The 22,745-nt window shown below is 37.4% G+C and overlaps 2 protein-coding genes across 3 annotated transcripts in view; one reads left to right on the forward strand and one right to left on the reverse strand.

Annotated features, from left to right (window-relative positions):
• Positions 1 to 339: 339 nt before the first annotated feature.
• Positions 340 to 14,198, forward strand: LOC126378093 (alpha-tocopherol transfer protein-like). Its single transcript, XM_050026295.1, has 6 exons — positions 340 to 886; positions 6,290 to 6,384; positions 7,357 to 7,510; positions 8,796 to 8,989; positions 12,134 to 12,395; positions 12,965 to 14,198. Exons 1-6 carry the CDS (start codon positions 712 to 714, stop codon positions 13,006 to 13,008), a joined length of 924 nt encoding a protein of 307 aa, XP_049882252.1. The 5' UTR covers positions 340 to 711; the 3' UTR covers positions 13,009 to 14,198.
• Positions 13,239 to 22,745, reverse strand: part of LOC126377912 (clavesin-1) — a 54,222-nt gene continuing 44,715 nt past the window's right edge. For both annotated transcript variants that reach the window (XM_050025988.1, XM_050026043.1), the window contains exons 3-7: positions 22,051 to 22,145; positions 19,204 to 19,357; positions 15,970 to 16,163; positions 15,382 to 15,643; positions 13,239 to 14,600 (exon numbers count right to left, since the gene is read on the reverse strand). In XM_050025988.1, the coding sequence (XP_049881945.1) occupies positions 14,563 to 14,600; positions 15,382 to 15,643; positions 15,970 to 16,163; positions 19,204 to 19,357; positions 22,051 to 22,145 (743 nt within the window). In that variant the 3' untranslated portion in view covers positions 13,239 to 14,562. The remainder of the gene's footprint in view (positions 14,601 to 15,381; positions 15,644 to 15,969; positions 16,164 to 19,203; positions 19,358 to 22,050; positions 22,146 to 22,745) is intronic.

The following is a 22,745-nucleotide window of genomic DNA, read 5'->3' on the forward strand; positions in this document are numbered from 1 at the left end:
CACTCATTTTGGCAGCTCAATATTAACCCTGACACCAAGTTTGTTAACGTTGGTAATTCTACAACCCACACGATATAACATGAAGAAGATTATGGTAAATATCCCAATAAGTAATAAAAATACGGATGTCTAATAAGAAACGTATGACAGATAAAGGAAACCACGATAAACTTAACAATCTAATCAAATAAACCACGTACCAGCAGGCGATGATGTAGGAGAACGTAATAAAGAACAATTGTATGGTAATCTGCAGTCAGAACATGGTATGATACGCCTACGATATTGGGCACGACTCGACGGTACCTACGGCGAGCGGCATGGCAGGGGTACCGTTAAGATGCGCGTGCGGTCAGTCTGAGTCGACACGACGCGCGAGCCTCTACCGGCCTCTACGCCGCGGCGCAAACGCGAAACTTTCCGCAGCTTTCTTACTCGTTACTTCTATTTTTAAATTTATAATCTACTTACATTCCAAAATTTATAAGTAATTGAAAGTGTTCTTTTTTCAAAACCGGATTCTTTCTTGCCAGCCTTTTATAATCAAAAAACGTTCCAAACCAAATCTGTGTCAGTTACGTTAAGTTAAAATGCGAGTGAAGGGTTCAAATCTGTCGACATACGGATAAAGCTGCTCTCGGTGTTGACATACTAAATCTGTCTCTTGCCCACTTACATACCGAACTTGTTATAAACTAGGCTGATAGAAAAATGGAGGTTCAATTTGACAAAAATGGCTCCCCTTTTGTGGAGTGGGGTGGTATGATAAGGTTGGAGAAGGAACCGATAACGGAGAAGAATTTGTTGGAGAAAGCGGAGACTGAGTTGAGAGAGACACCAGAAGTTCGCGAACAGGCTCTGAACGAACTAAGACAGCTTTTAAAAGGTGAGTTTCGCTGGTCAGTTTATTTTTTATTTATTTTATTATTTACTCTACCGAAATACAATATGACAAGAAGACGAGAGATAGAAGGCACAACTTATTTCTAACACCTTGTGAAGTTGATGGAAAAATAACTCTTTTAGAGTTTCTACATTTTGTTAAAAGTTTTCCTTAGGTTTATGAATGCGTTATTGTGGGTAGTTATATGAACAATAGGTATAATTAAGTAGTAAATCTTCTCTCGTATGGATGACCGATATCATCAACCCTGGTTTTAGGGTTACTATAGAGCCGCGAAAAGCTATGACATGGCTCGGTTAACGACTACCTATACCTACTTACTTAAGTAGCCGAGCTGTAATAAAAGTAAGTGCGTATAATAAATATTAAGTAGGGTACTAAACTTTTTCTCACTTAACATTCTGCATTTCTTTTCTATTATTTTTTCTTTTTTTTTCCGATCAGGGCTTTATAGGAATAAAAAGAAGAATATACTAGACTTTTTATGTAAAAAGATAATTGAAAGAATCGAATAAATATTTTCGGCATAAATAAATCTATTTACGTAACTTAATGTCATTTTCACTGCTACTTTTGTTTGGCCGGTTTTTGTTATCAATTTAGATAACTGTAATTAGACAGATAATAACAAATAGATAACTAGTTGTTATCAGTGAATGCACTGTAACGATGTGCCTTGGTATATAAGACACTAATACGTGTGTTTGTTTGTTTGTTTGTTTATTGCCCAGCCAAATTAGATAGCGATCAGGGATGTTCAAAAGGCCACATTGAAACGATTCATCTAAAAAAGCAATATTGTAATTTGACATTTGCGCATATAAAAGTGCGCAATGCAAACAAATGCCAAATAGCAATACTGCTTTCTTAGATGAATTGCAACAATGTAGCCGTTTCAGACCCCCAAGACTTTGCATAGTAAAATCTAAGGGTCTGTTTCACAGCGCTACACATTTCTTTTCGCCTCTCATAAAGCATTTACTATGATTTTTACTACAGACTACAATATATGAAACGATGATTTCCTTATTTTGGGTACTTACAACCGGTAATCTCGATCAGTCATTATCACGAACAAGCTATATTATAAAATAATGATTTACCTACATCGTTTTATTTCAATACTAATTCTGTGCATTTAATATTTTTATTGACATAAAAACGTACAATAGAATTAAAGGAAAATTGTTATTAATGTTTTCCTTAATCATTCATACCTATAAATAATATCATGCTAGGTATGTACCTTCATGCGATCGCTGTATGATAGTTCAATGTTATTACATACATACATACATAAACTCACGCCTATTTCCCACCGGGGTAAGCAGGGAATATAGAATTCCATTTGCTTCGATCCTGACACCCTTCTCTTGCTTCCTCCACATTCATCAATCGCTTCATACACGCACGCCGGTTCGGAGTAGATCATCGTTCAATGTTATTGCTTTCTATTAGATACTCCCAGGCTAGCAAAGGGGGTATAAATATTTTTATTTTTATACACTTACTAGTAAACCAAGCATACATACAGGGTGTCAGTGACATCGTAACGAACACTGAGGGGGATGATTCAGACTATGATTCTGGGTTGATATCATGTGAAATTTCTTGTCGGAAAATTCATAAAAATTTTAGTGTTTTTTTTTAATATTTTCATGGTCTGAATAATATCTCAAAGTTTTCGTTACGATGTCGCTAACACCCTGTATGTATGCTTGGTTTACGAGTATAAAAAAATAAAAATATTTATATACTAATCAATATTCAGTTTGTTCCCTTATCATCGCGAGATAATATTTTATTACTGAGACTAAAGGTTATATTACATATAAGGTTGAATAACCACATTGAATAGAAAGTGGGTCAACTTTGATGCCAGTAATAAAATTTCCATATACCTATGTACCTACCAAGTATGCCTTGTCAAGAATCATACATAATAAGAAAATTAATAAATGAAAATAAAAACCATTTTTAAAAGTGCATTTTCGTAAAAAAGAAGTAAAACAAAAAATACTGCAGTAATAACAATCGAGAGTCATGGTAGCCCAGTTGGTACAACGCTTGCCTCTCACTTTGAGCTCGCAGGTTCGAAACTAGCACAGGCCTAAACCAATGATTGTCGAATTTGTTTTTTTATTCATGTTTGGATCATAAATAATTATCACGTGCTTAGCGGTGAAGGAAAACATCGCGAGGAAACCCACATTCCCGAGAAACGCATTTTCAGAGGTGTGTGACCTGGTGTTCCCTTCGTGGGTTGGAAGGCCAAACAGCCAGTCACTTCTGTAAAAAATCGGACCAAATCTTCAGGTTAGGTAAGCGGACCCTGTGAAAAACGCGATAATGCTAGGGAGGTGATGATGACTGTGGTAATAACAATATCTGTCCTATCATGTTCAGATTTATCTCCATATAGACGATTCTAATGAACATTTTTTTAATTAGGTATTCATTAAAGTAATTCACGGAATGATTATAATATTATGGTTTTTTATTAGACGCGCAAGAATCTTAAGTACCAAAAATAAGTACTTAGGTACTTACAATACATGTATGATGCATCTTAAGGTTATTCGCACTTAGCTAGTGATGTACTTAATAAAAATATTTTTTATAGGTATATGATAAAATACGTGTTTGTCGTTGTGAATCATATAGAATGGATTTAAGCCTGCAGTCTCCGCAACATTGAGTCGTTCGTTGCGAGTTTAGTGCGTATAATGACGTCAACGGGGGGGCTCCCCGAGAGGGGTGAAAATATTCAAATTCTGAATTCTGCAACCGGAGACTGGCTTAACGCAGATTATACGAAATTGACTTTTATTAAACCCAGCTTTCTTTGAAAATATATCAAAAAATGCGTCTCGTTATCAACCCTCAAGAATTCCCATTTAGTTGTGAATTTACGCGTATAAATGTAGATAGGTAAGTATGCTTGCCTATCTTGCATAAAAATGTAAAAAATAGAGTGGAATACCTACAAAATTCGACTGACAGATATTTCTAGTCACATAATCATAATAATATTAAGAGCGTATTCAGAGTGTGACGTTATTGTAATTAGTAGTCAATTTTGTAACTTTAGAATAGAGTGGAGGTCAGTTCCCATCGGGCTCATGAGACGAAGTGCAATGACTGTTATTAAGACCATTGCGAGATTATGTAGTCTGTGGTTTCGTAGTATTGTGTCTAAGCTTGTAATCACTATGTGATTGAGGTGATATTAGAAACAGGGTTAATTGGCTACTTGACAGTTTTCGGATGAGTATTTAAAAAATTACAATTGCTTATTTTATACCTCTTAAAATATTTTATTTTCTCGAAAAAGCTTCATAATTAATAGAAGAAAACAATTATTTCTTATTTTATTTAAAATTCGCGTGAAAATGATTGGTCACATGACATTTTGCCTAGTGACGTCACAATTCAACAAACAAAGAAACTGTCAAACAGTATCACTTGAGACCTGACAGATAGTTTTTGTTTATTTTGTGAAATGTGACGTCACACGAAGCTCAATTATGGCCTCTCGTGTTTCGGGTTTTGTAATACACAGATAAAAAAACGCATTCTTATTTTGTAAAAATAAAATATTTTAAAATTTGGGTCGTGTAAATAACAAAAACATTTTCTTTTTTTTATTTAACTTATTTATGTATTTTTTCTACTCCTCTACTTTAATCTGGCATTTAAATAACCAAAAAGTCTAATATAAGTACATACATAATTAAACTCTTTGAAAAAGTGTACGCTCTATGGCCTATAAAAGCATTGTTTACAAAGTGTAACTGTACTATAATGTCGCCAAAAAAGCATTGTTGTTGTTTTTTTTTTTTGACCTGGAAACTGGCACCTTTACTTTGTTTGGTGCCATAGATATACTATAAAAAAAAGTATACATTTGCCGCCATTTTCCCGCGCGTTGGAAAATAAATTGGAAAATTTTTGTGTTTCGTTTAAAATTACGTCGTCGTAGAAAAAGTATTGTATGCAACGTTGTATAACTAGGTCAAAAAATGCTCGTGGCGTCTCTTATTGCGATGTTCGCCAAGGCTCACATCGCAACTCACGCCACTCGCATTTTTTGACCCTTCTTATACAACTGTTGCATAAAATACTATTAATCAAGAAAAACGTAATAATAAGTCCAATATTTTATTAGGTTTTTCTATGACGTCATAGTGTGCTTCTCCATAGTAATTTCGTGTTTTGACGTTTAGTCATAAGTAACTGATTTGACTAGTTGGAAACTAGTCTATTGTGTATAAATATTTGCCAGTGTAGCATAGTTCATTCGAATTACTTGATAAGAGGTTTAAATTTTGCTTGGCTGTGAAATACTTAAACCACTAAGTACCTCGATACGGGCGTGGGTTACATCTGTCTTTATAGATAAGTTTCCTAATACATCCAACGATTAGTAACAAAGTAAGAGGTACACCTATACAAATGGACAATTACTTAATTACCAATGCCTTACTCAGCAGACCGGAGATAATGGCTGGCGGGTTGTTCAGCCTCAGAATATGCCAGTCATAAAGTTGATGAAGGTTCAATATTACGTCGCATGTAGATTTCAATGATTTGTATTTGAGATTTCATTCCATGGATAAGAACTGTTGTTACTGAAACCAATGAGGGACTTTCAAGGCCATTTTCCCTAATCTTCTCTCTTCTATCGTGTGGGTTGTGAGATGGATTACCAACCCCATCAACCCTGGTGTTAGGGTTATTATTGAGCCGCCAAAGGCCCCTGACATGGCTCATGTAACGACTACGTACTACATCAGTAAGTAGTCGTTAAGCCGTTGGTCCCGGTTACTACTTACTCATGTAAGTAAGTAGTCGTTACATGAGCCATGTCAGGGGCCTTTGGTGGCTCAATAGTAACCCTGACACCAGGGTTGATGGGGTTGGTACTCCATCTCACAACCCACACGACAGAAGAAGAAGTAAGTAGTAGCCGGGAGCAACGGCTTATAATTATATTATATTTTATTAGCTCATAGTTAGGTATATTTTACGTTTTATTCATTTTTTTTATTAATCTATCTCACATCGTTTGTTTAAAAGTGTTTTACGTTTGTGGTAGTTTACAAATTGGCCTTTACTTGTAATTGTGATGAATATTGTGTAAATAATTTTATAAGGTACGCTCCCCTAACAAAATAAAATAATTAAAGAAAAATTGACCTAGGCGTTTTAAATTTTAAGTCACCTTTTGCTTGGCGCTAAAGCGAAATGCTTCTCTATAAGCGAGGCATTATTGTTTTATTTTATCTTATCTACTTATTCTATTTAATAAATTCTTACATTTTATATTATTTTATATTACATACCTTCAATTTCAATGTCTAAGTATAAAATACACGATTGCAGGTGAAACGTCTCTGGTGATCCCGATCGACAATGATGACTTTCTTCTCAAATTCCTGCGACCATGCAAGTTCTACGCTGAAAGCGCTTTTAAGCGGGTACGTATGATATTGTAACTTCTTTATGAGACTACACTTTAAAGGTGAACGCGCACACAGACGCGCTGCGGGCGCTGCACGCGCTGAAGTTATCATATTTTTTTAAATCTTTGTATGAAATCGTATGCAACGTCGCGCACCTGTCGCCGCCGTATGACTTGCATTTTGCCACAAAATGCGACAACTTCGGCGCGTGCGGCTCCTGTGGCACATCTATTATCCGTATCGAAGATCTCTGTAGTGTTTGCCTTGCCTTGCTTATTTGCTGAATTGGTTTAAAGAGCGACCAAACATAGAATGAGTCCAGCTGCTTACCTTCCCGGACATGATATAAAAAAAACCGACAGTTTGTGATTATTTGTTTTTGAGATTGTGGTCTTTCTAACACGATCGTGGTCGTTTTATGCATATGCACAGCATGACAAGACAAGACAAGACACCTGTAAAGTAGGCAGCGTTGTATATGTAGTACACATATTTCCACTCCTAGCCAGCTACGATGTGTGTGTGTGTGTGTGTGTGTTGTATAATATTAAGTATTACACGTATCTTATAAGTACGAAAAATTGATAAAATGCCCATCGGAATTTAAATGTAACTTTCGAAATGCATCGAGGTAGAATACTAGGTCGAGCATAATTACGAATAAAAGGAAATTTGTAGTATGTCTAAAGATGAATGTAAATCATTTTTTTATTTAATTTCTATCATATGTCTACTACAGGATTATGCCAGCCTCATAATAACTAAAGTAAATTTATTCTTCACCATTTTAAACAAGTAACTCCGAGATTCTGGCCCCAGTCATATACAGGGTGTTAGTGACATCGTAACGAAAACTGTGGGTCAATGATTCAGAGTTAATTTTAAGTGCAAGCCTGAATCACCCCTCAAAGTTTTTGTTACGATGTCACTATAACCCTCTATAGTTACGGAATATATTACCAAGGCCATACTTATTACATTTTCCAGGTCCAAGCATACTACAAGTTCCGACTGTCGCACGCAGACTACTGTCGCGACCTGATGCCGTCTGCCATCCGGTCAGCCTTCGACCACTCCATCGTGTCCATCTTGGCCCCACGTGATCAGCATGGGCGCCGCATCATGCTCGTGGAATCTGGAGGTGAGCTTCATATGTTAAGATGGACTGTATTCAGGTGTCCACAGCCATTCGACCAGCGATAGACCGTTCAATCGTGTCCATCCTAGCGCTGCGAGATCAGGACGTTTGAGGTTTGTAGATTATTGTGTTCAGACACGCGGACTACTATAGCGACCTGATGCCCACGGCTGTCAGGCCAACGTTTGGCCACTCCATCGTATCGCGCGTACTCAGTGGGGCGTCTACATCATGCTGGTATCTTGGAATTACAGCATAGGAGTGGAGTCTTGGAATTACGACCTCCGTGGTCCAGTTGTTGAGCGTTGGGCTCACGATCCGGAAGTCCCGGTTCGAATCCCGGTGGGGACATATCACAAAAATCACTTTGTGATCCCTACTTTGGTTAGGACATTACACGCTGATCACCTGATTGTCCAAAACGTAAGATGATTCCGTGCTTCGGAAGGCTTGATGAGGTTGATAATTCACCTCACAACCCACACGATAGAAGAAGAAGCATAAGAGTCGATCAGAACTCATGGCTATTTTTTTTACTACTTTTTGACATTTGTATGGTTTCGGTGTGATGATGAATATGCTAAGGTCAGTCAAGAGTTAGTCGCTGAATTGCAGCTGATCATTATCTTAGAAGAAATAAGTCCGTCTCGTGGTGCAGGAAGAATAACTAAATACATATTATCATCATCATCACTAATTTAAGAGCCACGCTCTTGTCGGTGTAGCATTCTCCATGCTACCCGGAACCTGCCAGAGGGCAGCAGTAACTGTCAGTACTATTTGGGCGGAGGACAGGAGTCCTAGTACGATTTTGAAATGTGAAATGAATCACTACTCTCTTTGCTTTGTACTCTGAGTGCCATCCCACTCGCGTCAGACAGAGTACTGCGGGGCGGAAGGCAAGAGGGAAATACATAATACATATTATGCAATTCCAGCAATATTAGAGGTACATACATATGAATCAGATTGATACCCTCTGTTTTGAAGTCGGTTAAAAATAATTTACTAAGTAATTCAGATTCGTCCTCTCTTACAATATTAAAGTTCATAGGAGAACTACTGTAAGTTACTTCCTTCTAAGTAGTGCATGTAATCATCATCTCCGCTTAGCTAGACTGAAGGTTTGCCAGGTCCGGTTTATTACGAAAGCGACCTGTCTGACCTTCCAAGCTGCGAAGAGAATAACTAGTGCATGTCATAAGAGGACAATTATCTATGTATCTATGTATGAGTGTATTTAATTGCCGTCTCTAAAATAAAACTCGTATTAAATTCTCCGTTGCAGAGCGCTGGGACCCTCGCGAAGTGCCCTTATCTGAAGTATTCCGTGGAGTCCAGCTAGGACTGGAGTCGGCCATGGTGGAGCCTCACACGCAGGTGTGCGGGGTCATCACCATCCTTGATATGAAGGGGCTGTCCCTCAAGCACGTCATGCAGTTCACGCCATCCTTCGCCAAGATGGTTGTTGATTGGATTCAGGTGAGGAATCATGAGGAATGAGGTACATGACTAAAGGATTGGAATCCGCAGTTCTTTTCTTATTGTAAAATCGGAATGAGCATATTGGTGCTAATTCCTGTAAATACCATCTAATTTTATTTTAAGTTATATCTGTCATTTTCTTATCCGCCGAAAAGGAAAGGGACGGGTAATTGACAAGCATAAAATTTATGAAACATACGTCAATTTTAAGCACAAATCTAAACCAACCGTCTAAAAATTTTACATCAGTCAATAACCCGACACATTCATTTACTCATTCTTCCTAAAATTAAGAGCTGTGAATCATCCGTCCCTTTCCTTTTCGACGGGTATGAAAATGACGGATATAACTTAAAATAAAATTAAGCGGTGTTTGCAGGAATCGGGGCCATTAACTACTTATTGTAAATTATCGAGCTGTAAAGCAGACATTTTGTCGATATATTTTCTCATTGTTAGGGTAAGTGCGACAGAAAACATCTACGTACGGTTACATTGGAAAATGCGGTCGGCCATTGTTTACACGACTGGACTGGACTGGAGAGGATAACGAAGGTCTTTGTTAACTTTGATCAGTGATGATCAATTATAACATAGCGTTGTTTTAATTTATCATTGTAGGACAGAGTTACTAAGGAGCGAGTGAGTAAGGCGATATTGTCATTATAAAATACTTCTCAAATTGTTTCCTTATACATGAACAAAGAGTACTTACGTTTTTTGTCTGACAATTTAAGAAACCACAACGACGTGCAAGGTTGCCAGTATACATAGAAAATGTATCTACAAATTATTTTCTTGGATATTAGACATAGGCTGCCGTTGAATATTAAAGCGCGTTTATGTTTAATATACGAGTTATACGAAAATTAATCACTTCAATTGCATGTATTCAAAACAATAAATCTTGTTTTTTTTACAAATTTAGTATTAATAGGTATGTCTCACTTTATTTATTTCTCTTACGCTTTTTTAGGCCATTTTGGCTTTTTTTTTTACCAACTGCACATGCGGCACGGGCACCGCGCCGCGCGCAGTGCGTCTTATATCGAGGGCTTCGACCAACAGCCGTACCACGTTTATCCAAATAGAAAAAAACCCAAAACCAATACTACTAAAAAAAAGCACTGAGAAAACATATTTTCATCTATAACCATGCACAAGAACGTTTCAATAGGAGTGTAAGATATACTTATCTGTCCTTCGTCTCTTGGCCTTCGCGCATGCGTCATATGCAGTCACGCGCAACGCACATCTCTTCCGGCGACGATAGTACTATTACCATTGCCTAACCATTACTTAGAACGCAGCATAATAAATACTAGTCAGAGCGTTTTATAGAATTTATCATCATTAAGAGCCACGCTCTTGCCGCTGTAGAATTCTCCATTCTTGCCTAATAAACGCCAATTCAAAATTAACAGAACTGTATCCAAATTACTTCCACACACCCCTGACATTGCATACAAGTCACCTCGTTTTACAGTCACTACACATGACGTTACCACATACGCGAATCTGTGTGTGACGTCTGACGCGCATACGATTGAAGACTAAAGTAAGACCGAGGGGAGGAGGGGGGGAAGGGGATTTTGGTGAGGTAAACCTAGCTCAGCTGCTGGTGGGGAGCGGAGAGTTGCCGTTCTATATGTAGTATTATTTCTTTATTCTATGTCGTAACATAAGCAGCCTATATGCGTGACATAAAACATAGTTCAACTACCCGGATCTCTCCCCTTTTTCGACTAGACCAACGTGACTGGTTAGATGTCTATTATGGATATTTGTATTATTATAAATTAGCACATTTAGCACACTAGATAATGTATTCACTATTCACACACATACTCGTATGTATTGAATACAAATAGCAACAACGGATCCCTTGTTAAAGTGTATCAATGTTGATTTATCAATTTACAATGTACTAATGTTGTACTTACTTAAAAGGACATGAATAAATAAAAGTATTATATTAGGTATAGTATAATCCGACAGCCTCCGTGGTCTAGTGGTTAGAGCGTTAGGCTCACGATCTGGAGGTCCGGGTTCGATTCCCGATGGGGACATTGTCGAAATCACTTTGTGAGACTGTCCTTTGTTTGGTAAGGACTTTTCAGGCTTGAATCACCTGATTGTCCGAAAAAGTAAGATGATTCCGTGCTTCGGAGGGCACGTTAAGCCGTTGGTCCCGGCTATTAGCCGTAAAAACACCTCCACCAACCCGCAGTGGAGCAGCGTGGTGGAGTATGCTCCATACCCCCTCCGGTTGATTGAGGGGAGGCCTGTGCCCAGCAGTGGGACGTATATAGGCAGTTTATGTTATTAGGTATAGTAATGTAAATATATTATATTATGTATTTTTATAATGCATAGAATACATAATTGTAATAACGTAGTAAAAGGAAGACAACATGAGTTGCAAAATCATACTATCTAAACACGAGCAAATAATACATTTCAAACTTTAATACTTACTTATAACGTAAGTTGGGTATGAAGATTGCAAGTTGTCTTTTGATTACATTACACTCGACTCCAAATTAAGGTTAATGTATGTCTAGTCATGAGCAATATCATGCACTTATCCACTTTATATTAGAACCCTACACATTACATTTGACTTAGTTGAAGTTTTCTAATACCTAAGATACGTTAAGATTCACTATGCATCATAAATTAAGCAGTTATTTTTTTATATATTTAGTTGTAACATAACTTAAGCTCACGACTTTATATTAATAGGGGTAGTTAGAGGTACATTCATCGCAAGATGACCTAAGTACCCACACCACACTGTGCATTCTGTTATACCAACGTGATAGGTGGTGAGCCGCATCTATAATTGTGAAACGTATACCGGATGACATTTTGGCCTTTTTACAAAATAAAACATTTGAATCTTTGATTAATGTTATAGATACGATTTTTTTTCTTTTCAATGTGACTTAGAACAAAAAGATCTAGAAACGAGTGTTACACAGTTGTTCCATTAACGTCCACTACGCTGGAGACACTCGCGCCTCACACCCTACCTAGCACACTATGCCTACCCCTCGCCGCAGTCCCGCGGGGTAAAGATACAAATAGTTTTTTATTCTAATATATTATTATTCTAATTCATAAATATTACTTTTATAGGACTGTGTACCGATCCGTCTAAAGGCAATCCACATCGTGAGCCAGCCGTACATTTTCAACATGCTGTTCGCGATCTTCAAGCCGTTCTTGCGCGAGAAGCTGCGTAAGCGCATCTACTTCCACGGCGCGGACAGGGAGTCGCTATTGGCTCATGTCGACAAGTCGGCGCTGAGAACGAGGCATGGCGGCACTCTGCCTGAACCGGAGATATCGGGCGATGTGCTGTGGAAGATGCTCCATCATTATGAAGACGACTTTAAGTGTAAGTGTGCTTACTTTTAAGAAGTAACAAAGTAAAGCAATAACTCATTACTACATGACTCACGTAAAAAAAGGTCCCCGATACCGACCCCGCCGGCGTGGTCGACGATTTCCCTCATTCAGCGCTTATCGCTATCGACCCACTAGGGTCGATTAATTCTTTCAAATATTTTTCCTCTCAGACGACGCCCTGAGCCGAGGTTCGCGCCCAACTGGGCACCCTCAGGCCTGTTGTCTTAAACGTTGTACCGGGTGAGAGCCTTCAGCGCTCCCCATTTGTCCGGCCAAGTAGTTAATGCCATCTGCGGCAAATCTACAATAAGTCACGTCACAAAAAAACAAAAAACAAAAACAAAGTAAAAAAAGAGAAGACGAAATTCGTAGTCATGTCCTTTATGTAATTACGAACTGTCTAATATGGACGATGTTCTTTTATTGCTCTCGACATTACAGATAAACTTTGTATATTATTATACTGTATAATTATTATCATTTTATCGCCATAGTAGGTATTTGCTAAGCTAACACATTTTTAAAACTTGTTTTAACTTAATATTTTTCATATTTCAGTGGCAAACTCTTACGGATACATCAAGAACAACAACAATAAATGAACGTGATCGCTACTTGGAGGGCGTGAAGAGAAAATGCCAAGTTCTCAAACAAGTACACTTGTATATTTAGCTTGAAAAGTTGTTAAAGGGTTATTACCACGTGAAATAAGGTCTTTTTGCAACGTTCTGTGATTGTAATTTTGTGAAGCACCTATATTATTGTGTGGGTGTCGGTTTCGCGATAGGTTGTACAAAGTACATTAAGACATCGATCAAATAAAATCCAAGGGTTGTATATAAATTGTTTTATTATAAAAAATATTAGGCACTACTTACATCCACCTTTTCTAATACAATTACAGCCGTATACAAATAAAAATATGAATAAAGGGACACAAATTACTACATTCAGTAGTTATTCATAATAATTTAATATATAAAGTTTTTATTTTAGAAAAAATATTATATACTCAACCTAGTAACTTGTGACATGTACCTTTGGATATAATTTTGTGATGTTCAACAAATGAATTTATGCTAATTTATCCCTTAACTATAAATATTTTTGGGTGGAAATGGGATATATGCAGACCTTTCTATATAAACTACATATTTTGTTTATGCACAACACCAAAATTCAACAGATTCAGAACTGATAACCACTTATTTTTATAAAATTGAAATTAAAAGTAGGCTTTGTCATTAATGACCATCCCTGTATAATACAATTAAAACAAAATAAATCTAATACAATTTTACAATTTCACAAATCTACTTCTAAGTAACTATCAAAACGCAAAAAAGTGGCCATGTGATTTATATACTATTAATTTGTCATGTTTATAAAGAGAAGCTTCAATTTGTACGTTAAACAGATTATATATTGGAAATCACAGCCTATATGAAAAAAGTTTGTAAAATATTAAAACAAGTACAATATAGTGTAGGTAAGGTAGTGCAGCGGCCAAGTTCAAACAAAAACACACAAAAAGTGTGTTTTTAATATTAATAATATTTATAAAATTTTACTGCGTGCGTTAAAATATTGTTAAAGTGATATGATTTCTAGAATATTACGAATTATAAAATCGGTAAGTATACATATTAATAAATAAAAATAACAATTTATATAATATCAAAAACACAACTTGCTAAACAGATTTTTGATAGCAAAAACAAGTAAGTTGGAATTGAGAAAGGTATCGATAAAAATATCTCTTTGGGTTCATAGCACCCTTGGTATATTAAAATTATGGCAAAAATAGTAAAGGAATATTATGTTAATGTAACTAGGTAACTTAGATACTAACATGCAGTCATGTCCACCAATAAGATAAATTTCGGCCTCTTATTGGCAGGGAGACTTAAAAAGTGGAATGCATTATTTTTTATAAAATGTAAATATTTCCTAAAAGGATTTTCATTTACTACTTTAAAACGTTTTAGGGCTTTGTGACTACTTTACTAGTCGAAACAGCTCGACATTAGATACTATTTTTAAATAAGTATTTTGTACCTGGATCATTTGAATTTGAGCTCTATTTATCCCGATATGTCTTATAATTAAAATATCACAAATGGTAAATAGATTCTAAAATCTTCCGATGTTCGCAATCATTTGGCTTCCTTCTTGTAACCGAAAGAGTTGATGGCTGAAACAAAACAAGGATGGTTATTGACTTATGAACATAAAGGTGTTGCCTTACAGTGAGAATTGGCTGTAATTTTAATGTTTTTTTCATCAGTGTGGGAGCAGAACTGTTACTAATCAGCCAAGCAGTATAGAAATGCTCAAAATCGAATCATAAATGTTACATTACAGGCAAATGCTCTTGGTGAGATAGGGAGACTTAAAATAATGTGAGAAAGTATCTACATCAGGTCGTAAGTGTTCTAGCTATACACATACATACATAAACTCACGCCTATTTCTTACCGGGGTAAGCAGAGACTATGGAATTCCATTTGCTTTCTTTTTTGCATTTGTGTTCCGGCTATATATCTGTTAAAACCATTCTATGAGTGGAGGAACTATAAAATAGATTCATATCTTATAACTCTTAGAAGTTAAAGTCATCCAACGTGTTTCATCTTAAGCCACATCGTCACTTTCTTTTAGGTAAGCTGGCGGTCAATCACGAAAGATTAGTTATATAAAGTTTCATTTAGATAACAATTAGAAGCATGTTAAAATGGACTTCCAAAATTATTATCGTCTAGGGCCCTGTGCCGAGCTTCTTTCCCCCGGCTATACGGGTTGTGAGAAGCTGCAGTAGTTTTAGGCGGATGAGAAGTTCGATATGTAAAAATTGACGATTCAAAGTGTAACTATGTTACCTACTGAATAAAGATATATTATGTTTGAATTTTGAATTTGAATTACGTTGATAGTTTGTTAGTTGCAAAAAACCTGTTAAAGAAATGGTTACTTACCACTGAACTCTTGATCACACATGAGCAGTAGTTCCAACCACTGCGGACCCGTGACCCTCGGGATCGTGAGGGTGCCTCCATAGTTCTCCGGCAGGCACTTGGGGCTGATATACTTGTGAAGAAGGTCCCGGTCGTTGCCGATGAATATGATCCGCGAACGCAGCTTCTCCTTCAGGAATGGCTTGAAGAGTTGGAACACCATGTTGAAGATGTAGGGCTGATTCACCACGTATAATCCTTTGATTCGAAGCGGTATGCTTTCCTGGAAATTAAAAGTAGATAATGGTTAGGGTTCATATTTTGAAGTTTCCGACTCTAATTCGAAATGAATCCATATAATACTTATTACACAAAATTCGGAGGGAAAGCAGATTGCAGCGAAATCTTTCAACACAATGGCACTTCAAATTCCGAAGGATATGATATCGTTACAAAGAGAAAATTAGCTAGAAATTACTGACACGGATTTAATTTAAATCTTTAAGTAGTTTTTTTTATTTTCTCTTTGCGAGTTTCTCCTGAGCACAGGTAAGTGTTCATCACAAATGTTTCCAAAAAAAAAAACCGTTTAATGGAAAATCGTGGTACCTGCAGCCAATCTACGATCCTCTTGGCGAAGGGCGGCGTGAACTGCCAGACCTGCTGCATGGAGAGGCCGTCCATGTCGAACACGACCACGGCGCCGCAGATCTGAGACTCGGGCTCCAACATGGCGGCCTCCAGGAACAAAACACAGCCTTTGAACACCTCGTCCAGCGAGCATTTGTTGTGTTTCCATTTTTCTGTGGAAGAGAAAATATGATTCGTAAAGGCAAAATTAAAGGCATAATATCCTATAATATGGGCTTAACATCCGGAGGTCCGGGTTCGAATCCCGGTGGACACATATCATTAAAATCACTTTGTGATCTCTAGTTTGGTTAGGGCATTACAGGCTGATCACCTGATTCAAAAATTAAGATGACCCGTGCTTCGGAAGGCACGTTAAGCCGTTGGTCCCGGTTAATACTTATTGATTTAAGTAAGTAGTCGTTACATGAGCCATGTCAGGGGCCTTTGGCGGCTCAATAATAACCCTGACACCAGGGTTGATGAGGTTGGTAAATCACCTCACAACCCACACGACAAAAGAAGAAGAAGTAAATACTATACACCTCAGTCTACCCCTGCATGATGCTATGTTATGTTATTTATTTATGCAATTATGCAGAAGTGATGCCACGCATGCGCTTGCTTGAGGCTACACCTGCCGATTTTGCAATATGTGTAGAGATTTTTAATAACATCATCATTAATTTAAGAGCCACCGTAGAGAGCCACGCTCTTGTCGGTGCAGCATTTTCCATGCTACTTTTTAGGGAAAAATAGGGCAGTGGTTTCCCTCTTGCCTTCCGCTCCGCAGTACTATGTCTGACGCAAGTGGGATGGCGCCCAGAGTAGTCTATTACAAAGCCATACTAGGACTCCTGTCCTCCGCCTCTGAATAGTTCTGACAGTTACTGCTGCCCTCTGTCAGGTTCCAGGTTACAGTCCCTGTGACTTGCCCCTTCCGTTCTGCATTGCATTGTTTTTAATAACATTGAATATAAAATACATATTTCGCTGTGTTACTGTTCTAATTAACCTACTGTGAGCTAAGCACAGTCATGAGCAATATAATGTACCCAATTTAGGACTCTGTCGCACTAACATAATAATATTTGACATTTAGTGAGACTTACAGTTCAATTTGTCAAAAAAGTTAATGTGACATATATGGTACCAAAGCATATACGTACATATTAATGCTCGTGGCCGTACCCACTAGCAGAATTCCTTTAGGACGTCATAATTAAAATAGATTACAATCTAAATACTCCGCAGATTGTAATCATTATAAACATAATTCTCGCAAATTAGACCTTCAAAAAAATTGTGGTATGTGCATATGCGTCAGTGTTATAATATATATTGACGTCATTACGAAGTAAATTGTAATAGCATGTGATTTGTTGCTTCATCAGTAAGTAGTAATTTATAGAAGCGGTAGAAGTTATTGTTTGCTAGTAATTTCATGTTAGATGACGGATGTTATCTGTTGTCACTAAAGCTAAGAATATTCTTTAACGCAGATTAATAATGTGAAAGAATTGAATTTTAATAACACGATCAAAAAAATGTGTACAAACAACGATGTTCCACAAAGATTATTTCGTACGAAACCGCCGAATTAATACGGCGCCAGGAACTACTTGAATCACAGTCATGCTGGCCTCCGTGGTCTAGTACTAACGGCCTCCGTGGTTTAGTGCTAACGGCCTCCGTGGTCTAGTGCTAACGGCTTCCGTGTTTCAGTACTAAAGGCGTTCGTACCAGTGCTTGAGCGTTGCGATTACGATCCTGAGGTCCCTGGTTCGAATCCCGGAGGGCACATATCATAATAATCACTTTGTGATCCCTAGTTTGGTTAGGACATTGCACTGATCCGTGTTTCGGAGGGCAGCCATTTCAGGAGCATTTGGCGTCTCAAAAGTAACCCTGACAGGTTTGATGTAGTTGGTAATCCACCTCACAATCCACACGATAGAAGAAGACTGTTCTGGCTCTGTATGTGCAGCTTACATTTGAATGGGTGCTAAAAGTTTCCACTTTTACTATACCAACAATACCATAGCTAGATATCCGGGGAAAAAGAGAATCTCACGATTGCGTTTCTTTCTTATCTTGTACATGTATTGCAGGCTAATGGTTCCTTTCTGCTAACGTAGTGTACTCGCTTACATTTGTACAGTTAGCAACGTCTTTCTACAATATAAAACAAGTCACATAAGCATTTAATGATATCAATGCCTATTACACAATTATTTTGCATTACACATTAAATGTTTCACCTGCCTGGCTCGTCATTGTGTATTATACTCGTGTATCGTCATTAAATGTACTTACTTAAATCGTTGTATTAAGGTTATCAAAGGCTGTCTCATAATCATTTCTCATTTTTGCCAGCTACTAGGTTTTTCTAGCGTGACTTACTAGTAGATTTGTCTCCGATGAAGTTCACTACTTGGATGTTTGTACGATATAGTGAGGGCTTGGCAAATAGTTTATGACAACGTAAACTGAGGGCAGCCAGGTGGGCACGAACCTCGGCCTAGACCCAGTAGATTCGGACATTTATTTCTGCCTAGGCTCAGGACATTATTTGAGAAGATGAAGTAAAAAATGCATAGAGGTTAAACACATAACCCTCCTTTTTCTTCGCCGCAGTCGGATAGAAACGGGGCCCGGTCATTAGCATTGATCGCCAAAGGAGGAAAAACCTTGACATTTACACTTTTAGTAAAAAAAAATGGTAAGTTTTTCTTAATTATCTACGTCACAAAGCCGTCACCAAGTAATTTTCGGAGGTGGGAGCGAGCCGAGCATTTTGTGAGAAAACCACTTCGGAGAGAAGCGGCGGATATGTATTATCAAGGTCATCAAATATCATCAAATCTCATCTCTCCTAATTTGTGTTATATAAACATAAAATAAGTAGCTACAGACACTAATCATCCGAGGGGGAGCCTGGGGTTCTGTACTACAAGCTAAGGCTTCTGACAGACCCCAGTCTCTCTCAGTATCTTAATCTTGTTTTATTGTTAATTACCAATTATCGTGTTGATGAGACAGTAATAAACATATTTTTTATTTAAAAAGGGTTTTAAATGCGACTTCCAACCCGCATTGGAGCAGCGTGGTGGAGTATGCTCCATACCACCTCCGGTTGATTGAGGTGAAGCCTGTACCCAGCGGTGGGACGTATATAGGCTGTTTATGTATGTTATGTTAAATGCGACTTACTGCCGAGTTCAAGCACCAATATCCTCCTGCCGAGTTGGTCGCGTGTGGGCAGCACTGTCAGGATGTTCTGGTTGAACACGTTCTGTTCCCTGCTGGGGATCAGCCCGTCGTAGTGCTTGTGGTGCTTCACTTTGAACGCGTAGTAACGTTTGATCTGGAAAACGTGAACGACATTTTTGACTCTCAATTTAAGTAACATAACACCACCAGACACCAGGGTTGATGACGTTGGTATTCCACCTCACAACCCACACGATAAGAAGAAGAAGTAACATAACCAACCTATACCTATAGTTTAGTACGATCTACTCCGAACCGGCGTGCGTGTATGAAAAGATTGATGAATGTGGAGGAAGCAAGAGAACTGTGTCAGGATCGAAATGAAATTCCTCTGCTTACCCTGGTCGGAAATAAGCGTGAGTCTATGTATGTATGTACCAATATACTTACAATACAATACAAACACTCGGAGAAAAACACAAGAAAATAACAATCACAAATAGGATGATAGATGAACAATAAGCAAGCTAATTTCTAAAAAGCAACATCTTCCAGATTCAACTTCCGTTCGATTGATGAGCACAAGCCTCCCCAAGTCTACAGGAGGAGTTATGAATGTGTGTTATGTATTGTATTTTAAATGTATTGGATTTGTGCGATATGTCAAATCTTAATTCAGTTATTTTTTTTGGACATGATGGTGGTATGGTACCGCGAGGGTTGTGTGGGAGTTTGTATGAAACAACACGGCAATGGCGGCGCGCGGCGTATTACTGTGTACGGTCACGAGTACTAATATGTATACACTTTGAAACTATGTCACATTAACTTTTTTGACAAATTAAACCGTGAGTCTCATTAAATGTCAGATATGATAGTGCGACAGGGTTCTAAAGTGGGTACATGATAGTGCTCATGACTGTACGTACACAACACGTGCAAATAAACTCGAATATTTTGAAAAACCTCAGATAGCCCGACCACCGCTGCCGCTTTCAACATTGGACTTTATTCACGATAGGATAAATACGAGTATAAGCGTAGTAACATTGGAATCGAAACTCATAAAAAATATATAATAGGGCATTGTACACCAATTAATCACATTTTGTCTTGATATTATGAAATTAGCAAAAGTTTGATGAATAGTGCTATTTATTTTTTACCAACACAAAACAAATTTAATTGGTACATTTACAAAGTTCATCGTCATGTTATGTTGTTTGATAATAGTACCATTTTAGAGTTATGTACGAGTAGTTAGGTATCTAGTCAAAAACGCAGTGTACGTTTTCGGACTGCTCTTACAGACTTTCAGTTCTACCTTTGACACGTATTCCTTATTCTATGCTACTTGATACAAGTTAGATATAAGTGCCTACTGCTTGGCAAGAAATCAATAGTGGGAATTGAGTTGTTAGTCAATGATAAATTAATCACGACAAACCGACGCCCCGAATTCTAGTTCTGTGCAATGAAGTATATTTGATTTGATTTGATTTGATTTGAAGAGCTCGAATTGAGAGTCGTCAAAAACTGATTTTAAAAATAAATACACCTACTAGTTTTTATATTGAAGCAAGAAGTAGGTAGGTGATCCAGTTGTAGACGGTTTTTTTGTTGAGTTGCCAATGTAACTATTGCCTACACTGATTAATTCATAATGAGATCTTGGTAATCACTCTTGTTACGATGTTCATGATATGGGCTATATAAACGGTTACAAATAACACTTGTATTACAGTTGTGCTTGTATAATTATTCCTGCATTAATATAATAATTGAATGTACAAATACCTAGTTATATAAATTGTTATACTTATTGTAAATTATTTTAACTTCAATTACTCGTATTAGTAACTCTGTAAACGTAATAATAAGTTCGACATTTTGTCACGTTTTTCTATGACGTCACAGGTTGCTTTTTCATACAAAATTCCATAGCCATTTCGTGTTTTGACTTTTAGTGAAAAGTAAATGATTTGACTAGTTGGAAACTACCCTATTGCCTCTCAAACGGGGAGTTCCAGTTTGTTGTCGTGTATCGGATTTGCACCAATGAGTTATTTATTTATCTTGAATGCAGTTTTCACTAACACAGTTAGCTCAACCATTAGGTACCTCAACATCATCAATTTAAGAGCCATGCTCTTGTCGGTGTAGCATTTTCCATTCCAGTCTATCAAAGGCCAATTCCTTGACTTCCCTATAAGACACGACGTTAACCTTTTCTTTAATCTGTTCCATGTAAGCTCTTCTTGGTCTTCCCCTTCCTCTCTTTCCTTCTAGCTTTCCTTCTATGATGTTTTTAATGAATTCGTCGTGTCTTATTAGGTGTCCAATCATCTTGCCTCTTCTGTCCTCAATAATTCTCAGTATTTGTCTCTTTTCCCTTACTCTTACTAGCACTTCCTCATTTGTAACCCTTTCTGTCCAACTTATTCTTTCCATCCTCCTCCAACACCACATTTCAAAGGCCTCGAGTCTCTCTCTGTCCTTCTGTGTCAGTGTCCAAGTTTCACATCCATAGAGGGCTATACTCCATACGAAGGTTTTGACACATCTTTTTCTGATAGATTTGGCAATCCTAGCCTTGAATATGCACCCTTTGTTATGGAAAGCTTGTTTTGCCATTGCTATTCTGGTTTTAACGTCTAAAGTACATCTTGAGTCATTCGTTATTAGGTACCTATAGACGGCGATATGGTACCTATCACGTTCGCGTCGGTCTACAGAAAGCTCGATTAGGGTTAGTTTATCTTGCGATGGATGTACCACTGACTATCCCAATTGGGGTATAGTAGTGAGCTTATGTTATGAGCGATGTTAATGTGAAATATGGCTTACCAAATCATGTGCGCTTTCAGGGTAGAACTTGCAAGGGCGCAGAAACCTGATGAGCCAGGCATCGTTATCTGTAGGCACGTGCAAATCTTTATCCTCTGAAAGTGAGAAATTATTTCAATTAGCTTATGTATGTGGAATGTATGAGAGTGTAGGTAAAAGAGTAATATAGTATAAGATGAACGAGTAATAGAGAAACAGGCATGTGAGACAGAGATCCAAGGGGACCGAAATAGTTTCGCATATAGAGTATCTACAACGTGATTTGAATATTATTACATCATTTATAAATAATTTGAAATTAAATTATCAATTGGTAAAAAACTAGATCCGTCGAATATTGGTTGTTTGTCCCTATAAACGATGTTTATTCATTTGATTATTATGGTAATTCATCGAAAACCCGTTATTTTTTGTTTTTTTTTTTAATAAATATTTCCACGTGTTGACTGTCAAGTCAACCGACCTCAAAATCATCTTCGTCAGTAACTACCTGTAGTCATTATAGGTACCTATTAAGCTAGTCGATTTGAAGTAGTTTAACGTGACCTTAAGAACAACAAAAAATAAGAATTTCAATAGGTAAGTATGAGGAAAAGAATAAATATTATATTGTTTTGAAAGTTATATATGAATATTATAAAATTAAATACAATGTGAAGGAAGCCTAAGTATTGTCTACGTGCCTGTTAAGTATT

This window comes from Pectinophora gossypiella, chromosome 1 (genome assembly GCF_024362695.1).
Source record: "Pectinophora gossypiella chromosome 1, ilPecGoss1.1, whole genome shotgun sequence".
NCBI classification, from domain to species: domain Eukaryota; kingdom Metazoa; phylum Arthropoda; class Insecta; order Lepidoptera; family Gelechiidae; genus Pectinophora; species Pectinophora gossypiella.